Source organism: Elaeis guineensis, chromosome 3, assembly GCF_000442705.2.
Source record: "Elaeis guineensis isolate ETL-2024a chromosome 3, EG11, whole genome shotgun sequence".
Taxonomy (NCBI): Eukaryota; Viridiplantae; Streptophyta; class Magnoliopsida; order Arecales; family Arecaceae; genus Elaeis; species Elaeis guineensis.
Genome location: NC_025995.2, coordinates 88,470,330 through 88,487,008, shown reverse-complemented (window position 1 = coordinate 88,487,008; position 16,679 = coordinate 88,470,330). Strand labels below are relative to the sequence as shown.

The 16,679-nt window shown below is 33.2% G+C and overlaps 2 protein-coding genes across 2 annotated transcripts; one reads left to right on the top strand and one right to left on the bottom strand.

Moving 5' to 3' along the window:
* Nucleotides 1-1,340: 1,340 nt before the first annotated feature.
* On the top strand, nucleotides 1,341-3,424 carry LOC140856260 (NAC transcription factor 29-like). Its single transcript, XM_073253386.1, has 3 exons — nucleotides 1,341-1,614; nucleotides 2,731-3,014; nucleotides 3,158-3,424. The coding sequence occupies exons 1-3, from the start codon at nucleotides 1,341-1,343 to the stop codon at nucleotides 3,422-3,424; spliced, it is 825 nt and encodes a 274-aa protein (XP_073109487.1).
* Nucleotides 3,425-12,764: 9,340 nt separating this feature from the next.
* On the bottom strand, nucleotides 12,765-13,742 carry LOC105041834 (germin-like protein 8-14). The gene has a single exon (XM_010918881.4). The coding sequence runs from the start codon at nucleotides 13,558-13,560 to the stop codon at nucleotides 12,940-12,942; it is 621 nt and encodes a 206-aa protein (XP_010917183.1). The 5' UTR covers nucleotides 13,561-13,742; the 3' UTR covers nucleotides 12,765-12,939.
* Nucleotides 13,743-16,679: the final 2,937 nt, after the last annotated feature.

Here is a 16,679-nt window from a genome sequence, read left to right as displayed (position 1 = left end):
ATTTATTAGAATCAAGTCATCCCCATGATGACCCATCAAAATCTATTAATCATGGCATCACGCATCATGAGTGGAGTGATGACATTTAGATTTAAACATGTGTTGACTTTTTTAATAGTTAGATGCCTTTTTAAACCATTTAAGATTCATTTAGTCTATTTAAGATATATGTAACTCATTTAATTTGACATTATCCATTTATTAAATGGTTTATATGGATTAACTCAAGTTATCTATTTAAAAAAAGTAGAGATAAGGTTTGGATTTGGGCTTTTGATTTGTTTATAAATAGACCGCATCCAAATCAACAACTTTTTGATCTAATGCTGGCCCAATCCCTATCCAGCCTAGCTGGACCTAATTGCTGCCTAAAGGGATAGGTGAGTATTAGTTAGAATTGGGTCACCCAGATGATGCCCCATCAAAGTCCATGAATCACGACATCACGCATCATTAGTGGAGTGGTGATGTTTGGATTTATTTTTATGATTTTCTCTCTCTTGTTAATGGAATTAGAGAGGACTGAATCCGCATGTGTTATTAATCTAGACGTACTCAAATATATAGGTTTTTTAGTAGAATATTCGAATATATAGTCTATTTCAAAAAGGTTATGAAATTTTATTTCTGGAGGGAAGGCAAAGGAATTCCCGTCAGACCTATTCGAAGCTAGAACTGGCAAAATATGATCCAACCCATCAATCCGACTCGTATTCGATCCTCCATAAATAGGTTTGGATTTAGGCTAAACAAATTTGGGTCATAAACGGATCGATTTTATCCGTTTAATAATTGAATCGGATATGAAGTTTTAGATATCTGACCTGTTTAACCCGTTTAATATTCAGGTCGAATTGAATCAGATAACCCATTTAATCTGTTTAACCTATTTTTGTCCTATTTAATCCGATCTATTTAACCTGTTTAACCCATTGAAGACCCATTTAACCTGTTTAAAATCTGTTTAATCTGTTTTTGATCTATTTAACTCGATCTGTTTAATCCGTTTAACCTGTTTAATCTATTTAACCTAATTTGATCTATTTAATAAATAAATTAAATGGATCGGATCGGATTATCTGTTTAATAAGTAGATCGGATTCAGATTTAAATTTTTGATCCGTTTAATAAATAGATCGGATTTGATTGATGATTTTTGATCCAATCTATTTATGATCGGATTCGACCCAATTGTCATCTTTATTCGAAGCTATGAGGTAACGGGGAGAGGAATTAGGAGTTATATCAACCATTATATAAAATCAAAGTTTGTTGCTCACACAAAACACCACTATCTTCATATTTTTCTATTTTAATCTATGACCCTTTTTATAACCCTCATGGCTGACAATGTAGCTTCGGATCCATTGATGGCTGATAGCATGGCTTCGAATCCCGAGAGTAGCATGGACAAGGGCAATGAAGAAGAGGAGGACATAGTGATAGATACCAGACAGGGTCCTGATTCCAGATTCCCTCCAGGATATCGTTTCAACCCTCGTGATGATGAGCTTATACTTCACTACTTAAGGAGAAAGATTGCAAACGAACCATTGCTTTACGATGTTTTTAATGATGTCAATCTATATGAATATCATCCAGCAACACTTGTAGGTATGTTAATTATTTTTACCATTATGTTTATGTTTTCCTTTTTATAGTTGAGATTGTTGAATATTAAAAATATTTTTTATCACAAATGTAGTTGAGGTTGTTGAAGATCATCTTCTATGTTGATTATTATCTAGTGTATTTTTTTATTGGTCTGATTTATTATTACATTTTATTGATATGATTGATATACTATTAGTAGCAATAGTATGGACTGGCAGTGGAATTAGCTAAAAAAAAATTCTTTCCATTAAATTAAATATCAATACTTTTATTAAATTATTTGTGCCTAATATTTCTTATCCAGATATGATTATGCCTTCTCCTATTAATATTAAGAATCCAATTTTATCAGGGAAATCACTTGGGGTCCTGATTCCAGGTTCCCTCTAGGATTTCATTTCAACCCTTATAATCATGAGCTTGCATTTATTACTCAAGGAAAGATTGTGAACCTTCCATTGTTTTATGATATTTTTAATGATGTCAATCTATATGAATATCATCCAGCAAAACTTGTGGGTAAGTTATTCATTTTTACAATTATATTTACTTTTTCCTTTTCAGCGATATAGTTGAGATTGTTGAACATTAATTTTTTTTTTTTAATGCAAATATAGTGAAGATTGTTGAACATCATCTTCTGTGTTGATTGTTTTCTAGTGTATTTTTTTTTGTCTGATTTATTATTACATTTTATTTATATGATGGGTATGCTATTAATAGCAATATATAGTATGGACTGGTAGTAGAATTAGTAAAAAAAAAATCTTTCCATTAGATTAAATATCAATATTTTATTAAATTATTTATGCCAAATATTTATTGTCCAAACATGATTATGCCTTTTCTTATTAATATTAATAATCTAATCAAGAATCTAATTTTATCGCTGAAATCACTTGCGTCCCTCTAATTTTATCACTGAAATCACTTGCACCCGTCTCAGCCTATGGAAGCCAGCCATGTTTCAAACCATTGACGTATGCTTCTATTCCTCTATTCTTGTATAATATTTGGATCTTATGACATTCTTTTATTCTTCTTATATTTTATATGTTAAATATTGGATCTTATGACAAGCTTTTTATTTCTGATATTTGAAATATTTGGATGCAGAAAAATTTAAACATTGTGGAGACAACAGGTGGTACTTCTTCACCCCAAGAGATCGCAAGTATCCAAATGGTATTCGACCCAATCGTAAAACAGTTGATGGATATTGGAAAGCCACCGGTGTTGAGAAAAAAATCATACACGATGGTGAACAAATTGGAGTACGAAAAGCTTTGGTTTTCTACACTGGGAAGGCTGGAAAAGGAAGCAAGACTGACTGGATCATGTATGAATATATCAATCAAGATCGTTCCAACCGTCCTCGTAGACCTGATGGCACAATGAAGGTCCATAATACGTTTTCTTTGATATCATCAATACTAATTAACTTAACTCTTTTTTTTTTTTTTTTGGGGTCTTTTTTCAGTCATACTAGCTTTTAATTTTTCTTTAGTTTTTTATTTTTATTTTTGTTTTTTTTTCATTACAGTTGGATGACTGGGTTTTATGTACCATACAAAAGAAGCGAGGAGCTGATGAGGACACAGGTGGCGAGCCAGAGGAGCCAACACAAGCCCAACAAGCCAGCACTAGCCAATCTAGGGAGCAAAAGCAGCCAAGAGCTGATGAGGAGAAAAGTGGGGAGCCAGAGGGCCACCAAAAGCCCAACAAGCCACCACTAGCCGGTCTACTGAAAAACCAGGAACATCTCAGGTTCAACAGATTCCACATGATGGTAGAGAAGTGGAACCACTAGATTATCAAGTTATTCACAATAATAATGGTAGTCATGTGAATTATTATGATATGGATGGTCATGCTAATTATAATACTGGTAGCGTCACACAAGCACCATCAATGTCATTGCCGAATGATTTCACGGGTTTCGTCAGCTCCGATGATATAGGTGATCATCATCCAAGTGCTCAGAACTTTCAGCAGGACATTCTAAATCCTTCCATGCAAAGTATTGATCTCGGGTATCAACTTGGTCAAACTCCAGAGTTTGGATTTGAAAATCAGCAGATGATCTCCGAATCACTCTATCCGTCACCTCCAGAAGATCCTCTAGATCAGGTTCAAACTTCAGAGTTTGGATTTGAAAATCAACAGATGATCTCCGAATCACTCTATCCGTCACCTCCAGAAGAGCCATCAAAAGCCACCACTAGCCGGTCTACCGAAAAACCAGGAACATCTCAGGTTCAACAGATTCAACATGATGGTAGAGAAGTGGAACCACTAGATTATCAAGTTATTCACAATAATAATGGTAGTCATGTGAATTATTATGATATGGATGGTCATGCTAATTATAATACTGGTAGCGTCACACAAGCACCATCAATGTCATTGCCGAATGATTTCACGGGTTTCATCAGCTCCGATGATATAGGTGATTATCATCCAAGTGCTCAGAACTTTCAGCAGGACATTCTAAATCCTTCCATGCAAAGCATTGATCTCGGGTATCAACTTAGTCAAACTTCAGAGATTGGATTTGAAAATCGACAGATAATCTCCGAATCACTCTATCCGTCACCTCCAGAAGATCCTCTAGATCGGGTTCAAACTTCAGAGTTTGGATTTGAAAATCAACGGATGATCTCCGAATCACTCTATCCGTCACCTCCAGAAGATCCTCTAGATCGGGTTCAAACTTCAGAGTTTGGATTTGAAAATCAACAGATGATCTCCGAATCATTCTATTCATCACCTCCAGAAGATCCTCTAGAGGTTCAGTTACGTAGTATATTTGGACCGGACCCGAGTGTATTTGGAGAGCAGACGAGTGTTGATGATAGGGATGACATTGCAGAAGTGTTTCCTCCGCAACAGAATACTGTCTTCCAAGCTCCACAAGACAATCAGTCAAATGATAATTTCATAAACAACCCAGATTCTAGTAGGAAGTGACGGATTCGAAAACTAAGAAAGCAAATGCTTGATTAGTTGCTTTTATGTGGTGAAGTTTAGGAGTAGTCTTTTAGTTGCCTTTATGCGGTGAAGTTTAGGAGTAGTCTTTGTGGGACTGGTTTTTACCGGCTTTTTTTTTTTTTTTTTTTGATGTAAATACAGTCGGAAGCTTTTATTCTTTTATATGGGCTTAATTTATCTCTTCGTAAGCATAATATATAAATTTTTTTCTTTTAAGTGCGGGGTGCATGATGACCTATTATTTATGCAGTCTCCATCATTGACATGTATTCAATTTTTTGTGTTTCTAAGTTCCTAAAGCTCAGCACGAATAATGCTAGGTGTTATTACCCGTCAGTTAAAATGGTTCCATTATGTTATATGATGCATGTATATACACATGGAACAGCAACAATGCAAAATATAAGTAAGCTCTTTTCAACACTTCGTGTATGTGTATGATACTATCACCACTTTCTTCTGCACTTCCTTCTCATATTTTTCTCCAAGAATCGCACCCTTGGACACCACAAAAAGGTACAAATTCTTGCAAGGGGCATTTGATGATCCAACTGGAATCATCATGATAATCTAGGATCAATAGTGATCTAAATCTTGAGATAATCTAATCTGTATTGATCTAAGATTACGATATTTGGTTGGTCATAATATAGTGATTAAAGATATCCGAATATATACAAGTAACTTATTTGATATGCTATGAAAATCTAAGATATATTATCGATTATATGATATGAAAAATATTTCTGATATATCTCAGATGAAAAATAAAAGATAACAGAAGAGAGACAAAAGAAGAGGAAAGCCTCAGTTACTATGATTGGGTTGAGAAAATGAAATCATCGCTTTGAATCATCCTCAACAAAGCTTTGAAAGTTAGGATTGAAGATTAAGATAGAGAAAATTTAAAAAAAAAAATTCTTAAGAAAATTTTTCCTCTTACTAATCATCAATGTAAGAAAAGGAAGGATTTTCTTCTATTCTTCCATGAAAATGACGTTCCAACTACCCACCCAAGCATGCATAAATAATATATGTATGTGCATGAAAAATATTGCACAGAAAAAATATATTTTCTCTTCCAGTAAAAGTTTGGTACGTGCATGAAAAAATATCGCACAGAAAAAAATATATTTTTTTTTTTAAAATTTTTTTCGATAAAAATATTTTGATTAATATATTTTAATATAAGATCATGATGTATTTTAAGCGTCGAGCTGGGATGGCTGAAAGCTTCTTAGTTCCGATGTATATGCATGGCATTTGGTTTTGAAGGGTAATGGATAGGGCTTGGCTTGGAAGTCCAGCAAAAGGTGGTTGTCGGCAGATATGGAGTGCGTATAAACTGCCAATGAAGTGACTTGTCATTGGATGTTATTGAGTGGCCATGAGATGGCTTGCTATGAGGCAGCTATAGGCTTATTATTACTTGGGACATGGAAAAATCTTGGGACTTGGAAGATGACGTTTGATGGGCTTAAGTAATAGGTTTTGTGCTTCTCTTCATTGGCTAGGGTTTGTGGATTTAGTTCCTTTCGTGACTAGGCTTGTTGGAGTCCAAAAGTAACCTACTCAGTTTGAAAGTTGGAATATGATTGGCCTTAGATGGATTTGTTTTGGTAACTTCAGTCGAGTTTGATTTATATTTGAATTTACAATCACATAATGACTCATACAAAATGTAGAAAGATTAGATTAAATAGGTCTAGAATTATTAAAGTATAACAAATAAGCTTGCCATGATTGTTTCAAAAAATTAGAGAAAAATAATGTCTAAGAACTAATAGCAGGAAGATATCATTATAGGATCATCACTCTTTACTTCAGTTTTACGTATATATAATATATTCATACTACTTTTTTGTATGTCGACACGCTATGAGATTTCATCAAGCATCAAATACTTTTAAAAAATAAAATAAATAGGAGAGTTTATATGTACTGGAACTATTGTTTTATTATTATTGATATTATGGAACTGAGTCTAATGGCATGGAAGGAATGCGTCCTTATTATATAACTTAATTAGCTTATAATCCCATACCATGTATAGGATGCAATTTTTTTTAAATATATATTATCTTATTGATTTCTTAATATCAATTCTATATGTATTTAAAAAATATTTAAAATAATAAAAAAAATATATTTTATGTATAGTACGGATTATAAGCTATTTATATGCTATTTTATTTTTTTCTAAATTTGGTATTTCCGTGAGCCTCTTGCCACCTAGTTTTTTCTAAAACCCTCATCTTTTTTTCCGTATTAGCATTTGTTATTCTCTGCTTTGCTCTTCACCTCCGGAGCTTAGTCTCTCTTTTCCCTTTCTGCTGTCATATGGAGCTCAAGAGGTTCTCGAAAAATCGGGACATCATCCAGATCAAGCATATCAACATCCACTCGCACATCTACTGTCTGAGCCTTAATTCTGCTCTGGATGTCTATGCCATCTTTGAGGGCATGATAGGCTAACAGTCCACCACAAGACTGCTAGCCTCATCCTCCAACTCATATGCAAGGGCAAGATTGCTAGCCATGCCATCCTACTTGTTGGCCAGCCCAGCATTAATGGCAAGACCGTCATTACCATGGGCTTCGCCAAGTCCCTCGGCCAGGAGAGCCCCTTTGTCATCGTCTTCGGCTTCAAGTTCTTTCTCAAGATGTCCCAGATTGAGACCTTCATCCAGGCTTTTCATCTATTTTACTCTTCACTTCCAAAACTCACTCTCTCTTCTCTCTTTTACTGCCATAGTAGAGTTCAAGATGTTCTCAGAGAGTCGGGACTTCATCCAGATCGAATGTATTAGTATCCACTTGTATATCCATGGTTTGGGCCTCGATTCTGCGCTGAAGACTCCTGCCATCTTTGAGGATATGATCGACCAGTAGTCCATCCACAAAGCTGCTGGCCTCATACTTCAGCTCATCCATGAGGACAAGATTACTGGTTGCACCATCTTCTTCGCTAGCCAGCCAAGCATCGCCAAGACCGCCATTGCCCCCTTCACCACTATCTCCGTCTTCAAGTTTTTCTCTCTTAAGATGTCCAAGATCAAGGCCTTCATCCTGATTTTCTATTACGCCATCGGTGTCCACATCAACGAGGAGGCCGAGATAGATAAACATGTCAAATGGAGGCTTTACCAATACAGAAATCTTCATTTTAATATATATATATACACACACTAGATTAGTTATCCAAAACTAAAGATACTGTCCCAACTTAATTTGCTACGTAGTCTCTAACTTGAACCGAGACCTTATGACCTTTGTGAGCATATACTTTTTTTTAATCTGATGAGAAGGAGATTGAAAATTCAGCCACCTAGCTTTTATTAATAGGAAGATACTTGCATTGAAAGATAAAAGTGTGAAGAAAAACCCAGCTATAGCTTGGCTTGGATTACAGTGGTAGGCCAAATTACAAAGAAACAAAACATGGGAAAGAACAGCAAAGTAGGAGTTCAAAGCTCAAGATAAGATGAGTTCAAAGCTCAAGATAAACAATCCTAGTCCCATTGGCCTAGTATCAAGTGGAACCTTAGAATGTCTTATCAATCTTGTGAAGACAATGGGGACCTCAATCATCGTTGAAGGTCTGAATTCTTTATGAGCATGTAGACATACAAAGGCTGCCTAGAAGTAGCATAAACTAAAGCTTCCTTTATATCATATCCCTTGCCCTACATAAATCGAATAAGAAATCTACAATAAGAAAACCATTTTTAAAAATTCACATGGAGGTGGCTGTTGATAATATCAATTGGTCGAGTTGGTGAAATTACTGGCTCTGTATTTAGGTGGGATAATGAAAGAGGATGGACATGTTTGGAAGGATGAATTATTCTATCTATTATTTGGTTTAAAAAATTTTGGAAAGGATGAAAACAAATAGAATTACGTATCAATCTTGACTTCCAATCTAAATCGGTAGGATACAAGAAAAGACGAATGGAGCCTATTAGGGGTGAGTATCGTGTTAACAAAATTATTCTTTATTAATTTTTTGATAAGATTCTAATATTTTTGCCTTTTCATTCATTTTATTTATTTATATTTTTATTTTACCCACACTATTAAATTTTATTATTAATTATTTTAACTTTAATACATAACTTCCATAGTTATACATAAATGATTAGACTTGTCTCCTATGTTTCAATTTATATTCATTATTTTTAGTTAACTATTTATGTAAAATTAATTAACTATTTAAATTAAATTATAAATTAATGGGTTGTTTATATAATTAATATATGTGAATAAGTTAATCCAAATATAATTAATTTATAAAATTATTTATATAATTAATTAATTAAAATTAAGTATTTATATTTTTTTGTATAATTATAAATTATAAAAATTATAAATTTATTTATTGTCCTACTTTTTTAGTATCTATAAGTATTATAAATTGATAATATTAATAATATATTTATCAAATGATAGTTTAATAAAAATATCATATAAATATCATTTATTCTTTTTTTCATTTTTCTTAATATTAAATAGAAGGGAATTATTTCCATCCATACTCTTATATTTCATCAAATACAAGGAAGGATGGATAGAAGATTCATCTATACTATCCTCAAATCCATCCTTCGTGCAAATAGAGGAAAGGAGTTAATCATCAATAACCTGACAATAAGTTTAAAGAAAAGTGTTGGCCGCATTCTAAACTCCTAGTTCATGTCTAGGCTAGTTGGGCAGCAAATATAGCAATACTTATTGATAGATATCCGGATCTAGCCGAATAACCAATTTCTATTCTAATCTAATTTGAACCGGATACAACTAAATGACATAATCCCTTTTCACTCCTAAATGTCCTTTTCTGCTATGATAAGGATGTAATCGCCTTGTAGATTTTCTCTATAAGTGATATGGGAGAAGGATTGGACTTAAGCTGTTTATAAGAATTAAAAAAAAAAAAAAAAAAAGAAGGAAAAATCTGTCGTGAAGTTTATGTTATTTTAGATGAGTGGGTGCTAAGCTCATGATAAATGGTTTCACTTTGCATTCTCAATTTCATCATCTTGTTATTTTGTTGTTGGGTCCACGGACATGGAAGAGTCCGTGGACCCTAACTACAAGGTATAGTCTCTCAGTCCTATGCATCTCTCCTACTTTAAACCAAAGATTGCAAGCATTTATCTTAGTTTTTGCAAGAGAAGGTTGTGAAAGAATGAAATCAGAGGACATCTAACTACATAAAAGTTTGAATGCCTCACATATATTCAAAAAGAAATATATATGCCTACATTACAAGAACAAATCAAAGAGATTTCGTCATTGTAATAACACATACAGGAAACATAAAAGAAAAAGAAGGCAGGAAAGAGGAAAAAAAGAAAGGAACAATCAGGGTTGGTGGAAGACTAACCTTCTGTTGCGAGACCAACATTATATTTCCTCCTCTGCTCTTCAGGGGTCAGGTTCCAGATCCCTAACGATGAAAGAAAACATAGAGGAGGGAGGAGCGTGAGTGCGATATTAAAATCCAAGCTGACTTGTTTCACCATACCACGGATCCCTCTAACTTCCTTGATCCTCTCAAATTGGAGTCCACAATTCACGCACGATGCCGTTTTTTCGTGGGTCATTCGAATAAAAGTAGTGGACGTGCATGGATGTGACACGTGATCTTCACAAAGGCCATGCAATGCCGGGCCCATGGAAACATAGCTTGGTTTGGTTGTTCGTTATCCGAGACATGCGCAGGTATCCAATTCCTGGAGAGGCTTTATGCACATCTAGAAGACAAAATTAAGCCAAGTGCTTGTTTAAACATTGAGGTGTCATAGGTCAAGATGTGGGAGTGAATGATAATAGAACATGGAAAGTTTAAGGAGTACCTTTATTCTTTGAAGAGCAGGTTTTCAGACTAAAAATTCTTCCCAATTCCATGCTAATTTCTGGCTATTGGACTGATGTATCTAATGATTATGTATCTAATTAAGAGGAATGAGAAAGGAGTACGCGGAGACTGTGATTCCTTTAAAACTATTATTGTATTCCTTCTCTCGTGCTAGTGCAATTTGGTAGGATCATATATATATAGTTTCTATGAAACACTCCATTGTACATCTTTAATGTGGCTGGCTTCAATTATTTCAAAAATAAAACTTGCTTCAAGAGTATGTTAAGGATATGATCTATAAAACCGAGTTGCTCTAACTACTCAAACATGTATGACTACATGTGTCTTCTTTGTATGTCGCGTTTGCATGGCATCTCATAAATTAGCGGATTATGTACTAAAAGAATTGTTTCTTTTTTATACCAAACCCTAGGGGATGCTGCCCCAAACTTTTTCAACACCACCGGATCCATCACACTTTCAGCACGAGCAATTGCGCCTTCCTTCATTCCTATATTTAGATTTTCTTTTGGTGAAGCAAGAGATATACATTTACAAATCCTTCCATCTATTGAATAAAACATGTTCATTGCACTATAAGGGCCTTGGCGTTCACAACATGTGCCAAAAACCAGGTTGTAATGTTTTTCTCTAATTTGATCGGTAAATTTGAGCTATGAAGTAAACAATTCATTTAAGAGAGACTTAAACGCAGAAAGCCTATCCAAATCCAATCAAATCTTAAAAATAGGGTTTGATCGGGTTTGAGTAAAACCCAAAAACTGTAGCATGGATATGGGTAGGGCTATTTTCTACCCGAATCTGAACTCGAACCCTATCCGAACCTACGGGTATGGGTAATACCCGAATATATATGTTTATAATTCTGTTTCGATAATTCTGTTTTGGTTGATAATATGTATAAAATTATTTTGGATATTTATATATTTTATGTTGAATTATAATTCTATTTTTATATTTAATTTCTATAAATCTGGACTTATAAATTATGTTCTATGTTGAATTGGTACTTTTGTTTTGATTAATAATATGCATAAAATTATTTTGGTTGTTTATTTTTTTTGGATATGGGATAGGCATAGGGAGGATATGGGTTGGATATGGAGAAATGGGTTACTCGTGGGTACTCTCGAATTCATTGGGTATGGAGATGGGTATCTCTTTTCTTATTCGATCAGATAGTGTTTGAGTATAGAGTATTAAGTTTGGATTTGAGGATGGGTAATACAATACCCGACCCAAACTCTACCCATTGTCATCCCTATTTTCAACAGCAAACTATCATTTTTTTTTTTTTTGTGGGTAAAATGGCCAAAATCATTTACATCATTAATATTTTAGAATTATCACAAATCCTAGTAGATTTTTTTCGGTGATCACCTTTCTCTCAAACAGGAAATGAAACAAATCAAAATAGAATTTTTTTCAACGTTAATTTAAACGGTTTCCTTTTGCTGACCTTTTGCGAATTGGAAGTATGCTTACCAAACCTTCCCTTTTCGTCGCATATAGAAGTATGATTTCCAACAAAGAGAAGGGGAAAAAAAAATCAAAAGAAGGTACTGGTAAAGTATCGGGTGGCCCAAATGGATGGACCACTTGGTCATATAGCTAACCCAAGAAAATGACTTCGCAATTGCATGAGATGGACATTATACCAAGAAGAATGTGGCCATTGGCTCGGAACTAGAATACTCGATGCATACACTCATTCATTATTACGGCACCCTCTTACGTTACCCACCTACTGGGTGCAATAATTGCTAGAACTTTAATTGGACCTACCTACTTGTAAATCTATCATAGCCTACACCAGGATTTAGAAAAAGAATTAATGGCATTCTGAAGATTTTAAGCATATGTTAATTAAGTTTATATATAATTTTTTAATCTTAAGAAATATTCATGCATGATTTATTGATTTGTTACTATTTTTATAAGAACTTTCACAATAGTTTCCATGATACAACCACCACACATTTTTTCCTAATTACCAATTGTAAACCATGCCATACATACTCAACAAATTTTGCTAAGCGATATTTCTACAAATTTGATATTCAATAAATGCTTAATGGATAAGTCTTTAGCGCAATCCTAATTAGCATTCACCAGTATGATTTTTTTTTTTCAAAATGTTGATGATACTAAACGGTTCCATTTTTGTTCCACAAACAACCGTATCTCCACTTCTTTAATCCATATACACTTTTTTTATCTATTGCATGGGATTTATATTAGGTATCATATTAAAGTTAAAAAGAAATAGAGAAGAAAAAAAAATTAGCAATTACTGTTTTATTACATCAAATTAGATTTAGTCTTCATACACCACCAATTTGCCCCACAACAAAAGGAATACATACATCGAACTCTCAACACAATCAAAACCCTGAAAAAACACCTGGCGCCCATTAAATCAATTCTCGGCCAGCAAGCTCTCTCATCTACCCAGTCCCTCCCAACATCTTCTTGAGCTTCTTCACTTCATCATCATCAAGGAAGGTAACCTTCTCCACCAATGCCGATGGCAAATTGCCCGCAAAGAGCGAGAACGATGTTGTTTGGATCCCAGGGCTCGGGCTACTGAAGCCGACGACGGCTATCGCGGTCGTCTCACCAACATTCACTTGGAAGTGCAGCAGCCCCTGGGGGAAGACCATGGCGTCGCCCGTGTTGAGGGTTTTATAGTAGGCGTTATTGGCGGAGGAGATAAAGCCAGCAAGGAGGGTGCCCTGGGTGACCACAATGAGTTCACTGCCGGCTGGGTGGGTGTGGAGGGGAATAAAACCCCCAGGGGCATAATAGACGAAGGCAGCTGAGATGCCAAGCCCGTTGATGCCGGGAAACTGGCGGACGAAGGCGGCCTTGGGTGCAGCCTTAAACATGCTCGAGAAGTTGCCGGGCACGCCGAGGCCGGTCATGACGAAGTCATCGGCGGTGACGGCAGATTCGTTCTTGCAGTGGTAGCCCGAGGGGGTCTCTGGGCCCGTTAGATCCGCCACGCAGAAGTCTGCGGCGTGGGAGGAGGAGGAGAAGAGGAGGGAGAGGAGGAGGATGGGAAGCATTATTGTTGCTTTCTCTTCGCTGTCTTGTTGGGTTCTGTCTTCCTTCTCGCCCTATGAGTTAGTATATGGTCTGTGGGGTTTATATAGAGAGGGTTTGGTTTTGGGATGGGGATATGGAGGAGAGGGCTGCGGATCCTCAAAAGCCATACAGCGCTTCACGTACATACGGCTAGGGTTTTTGGTTGGGAGAAACCAACGCTGTAAAGAAGCTGAAACTAAGAAGTCTGTGTCTGTTTGTCTTTCTTTTATCGTCTTTTCCTTGTATGCGTGCGAGCGAGTTGGTGAGTGAGAGAGAGAGAGTGGGAGAGAGAGGGAATATGTTGGTTGGTGGCATAGGCAGAGATGTATCAGTCCCAATTCCGGATGAATTTATTATCAAAAAGAAAAAAAAAAAAACTTCCGGATGTATATATCTGTCCCTACTTTACCAAACCCTATGATTTGATTGAATGATTTCTTTGCGCGATCATCGTAATTAAATTGTTTTGAAAGAATCCATCATGCTTTGGTCTGAAGAAAGTTAAATATCATTTATGAGCATAGCGTAAACCACACCCTCCTTTGTATCGGTGGTCCTACATGAACTTTAAATGAGACGCACATCTTCTACCGCAAAAAAAAAAAAAAGAAAAAAAAAGAAAAAAAAAGAAAGCATCAAGAAAAGACAATCACAATACAAGTCATCTAGGTCCGATCTTGACATTATAGGATCTGTTCTTTTATGAATAAATATTATGAAAAAATGGATCAATTTTTTTATTAATCAATTTATTTATATTCTCATATTTTTTAAGATAGATAAGTTGCTTTCTCATGTATAGAATTTATTCATAAAATGAGAGAAAATCTTACCCATCTAAAAAGTGTCTAAATCATTTTCCCATCAACCGAAAAAATAATAGTTTTAATTCATTTCTAATATACCCTTAACATTATCATATAATATAATACAATACAATATAATATATATAATATGATATAATATAATATATAATATTACAATATATTATTATAATATAATATAATATAATATATTAAAGAATATTATCTTATAATATTATAATAAACTATTATAATATAATATAATATATAATATTGTAATATAGTATAATAATATACTGCTATAATAATAAAATAATAATATAATATATTATTATATTATATTATATTAATATAAGATATTAACATAAAATAATATAATATACTATAATATATTATTAAAATAATATATAATAATATAATATGTTTATATAATAATATATACTAATATAATATAATATATTATACTACATTATAATATATAATAATATTATATAATATATATTATATTATATTAATATTAGATATTAATATAATATAATATAATATATTATATTATTATAAAACTATAATAATAAAATAATAATATAATATATTATTGTATATAATAATATATTATATCATGTTAATATAAGATATTAACATAATATAATATAATATATTATAATATAATATTAAATTAATATATAATAATATAATATATTATTATACATTACATTATATTATTATATATAGTAATATTTATATAATACTATAATAATAATGTAATAATATAATATATTTATATATAATAAAATATACTAATATAATATATTATATTATACTATATTATTATATATAATCATATTATATAATATATATGATATTATATTAATATAAGATATTAATATATTATACTATATTATAATAGTTATATAATAATATATAATAATATAATATAATATAATATCATATTATATAATATAATATATTATTATATATAATAGTATTTATATAATAAAGGATATTATGAAAAATATAGATAGATCATAGCAACTTATATAAAAAAATAGTAATACAAAAGAATATGGATAACATATTTCTGAACCATTTTTCAATGTATAAAATAATATGGATAAATTATTTTCCTATCTAAATATTGTCTGAAAAATACTTATCTAGAAAAATATAGTTTTCTGAATAAATTTTTTATCTGCAAAAGAATGAGCATCCTAATTAGCGAGACTTAATATTTGGATCTCTCTTTCTATCATACGATCCATTATTTCTAAGGCTACTCAAATTGTAGGCATGTTTGGATTCACCAACCCATCATTATTTTGGTAGGTTGATTCTGAAAGCCTCTCTTTACACAGACATGGAGAGAAGTCGAAGAAGTCAGCGTACCCTAACAACCTGACTCCTCTATATTTTCCCTTAGCTATTTATAAGTCAAGATATCGGATACCTAGTTTTCACAAGTGAATGATGTGAGAGAACGAAAGTGCAGAAAGCTAACCATATACAAAGTTTAAATACCTCACATATAACCAAAAAAAGGAAATCTATACCCATATTTCTTGAATGATGAAAGAAATTTCATCATTGTGATAATGTCATGACTGATCCTACCAGCATGACCTGGACACATGATAGATGATTGAACATCCGTAGGTTTGGCCCATAGGATATGCAAAACCAGCTGCCTGAGTTTCTCACTTCACAAATAGATGTGCGTCAAATCTGATAACAGATAAAGCATCTAGAAAATTTAATTATTATTGACTCCATAAATCAAGTTAACTTAAACTAGAAAGAGTCATTATTTCCAAGTTATCCAATATTTTAAATATAAATTTACTGATATGAGGAAATCTGACTTAATTCTAATCTTTTAGCATTCAGCATGTAACCCCATCTGAGCTACTCTTTGGCATCTGATAAAGAGACAAGGAAAAAAAAAATAAGCTAACAGTCCGGTAAGTTGCCTCTAAACTTCTAGTAATTGGATAAAAAATATATATTTATATATTTACATATAAGTAAAAGGAATGTTCAAATATGTACAAAATCTACAGCGGCTAGCATGCAGATGTTTAACAACTCAAAAATTCACCTTCCAAAATATACTAGTATAAAAACTAGTTTTAAATATGTCTAATGGGAATAAAAACCTTTTATGAATTTTTTAGTCAAAGAAATTATGATTTTTAACCTCTCTCAATCTTAGAGACATGGCCACAATCAACGATAAAGGATGCCCAATGCACCCTCTCACACACTCCTTTGTTTAAGCGCTAGCATCCTCATTAAGCTAAAGA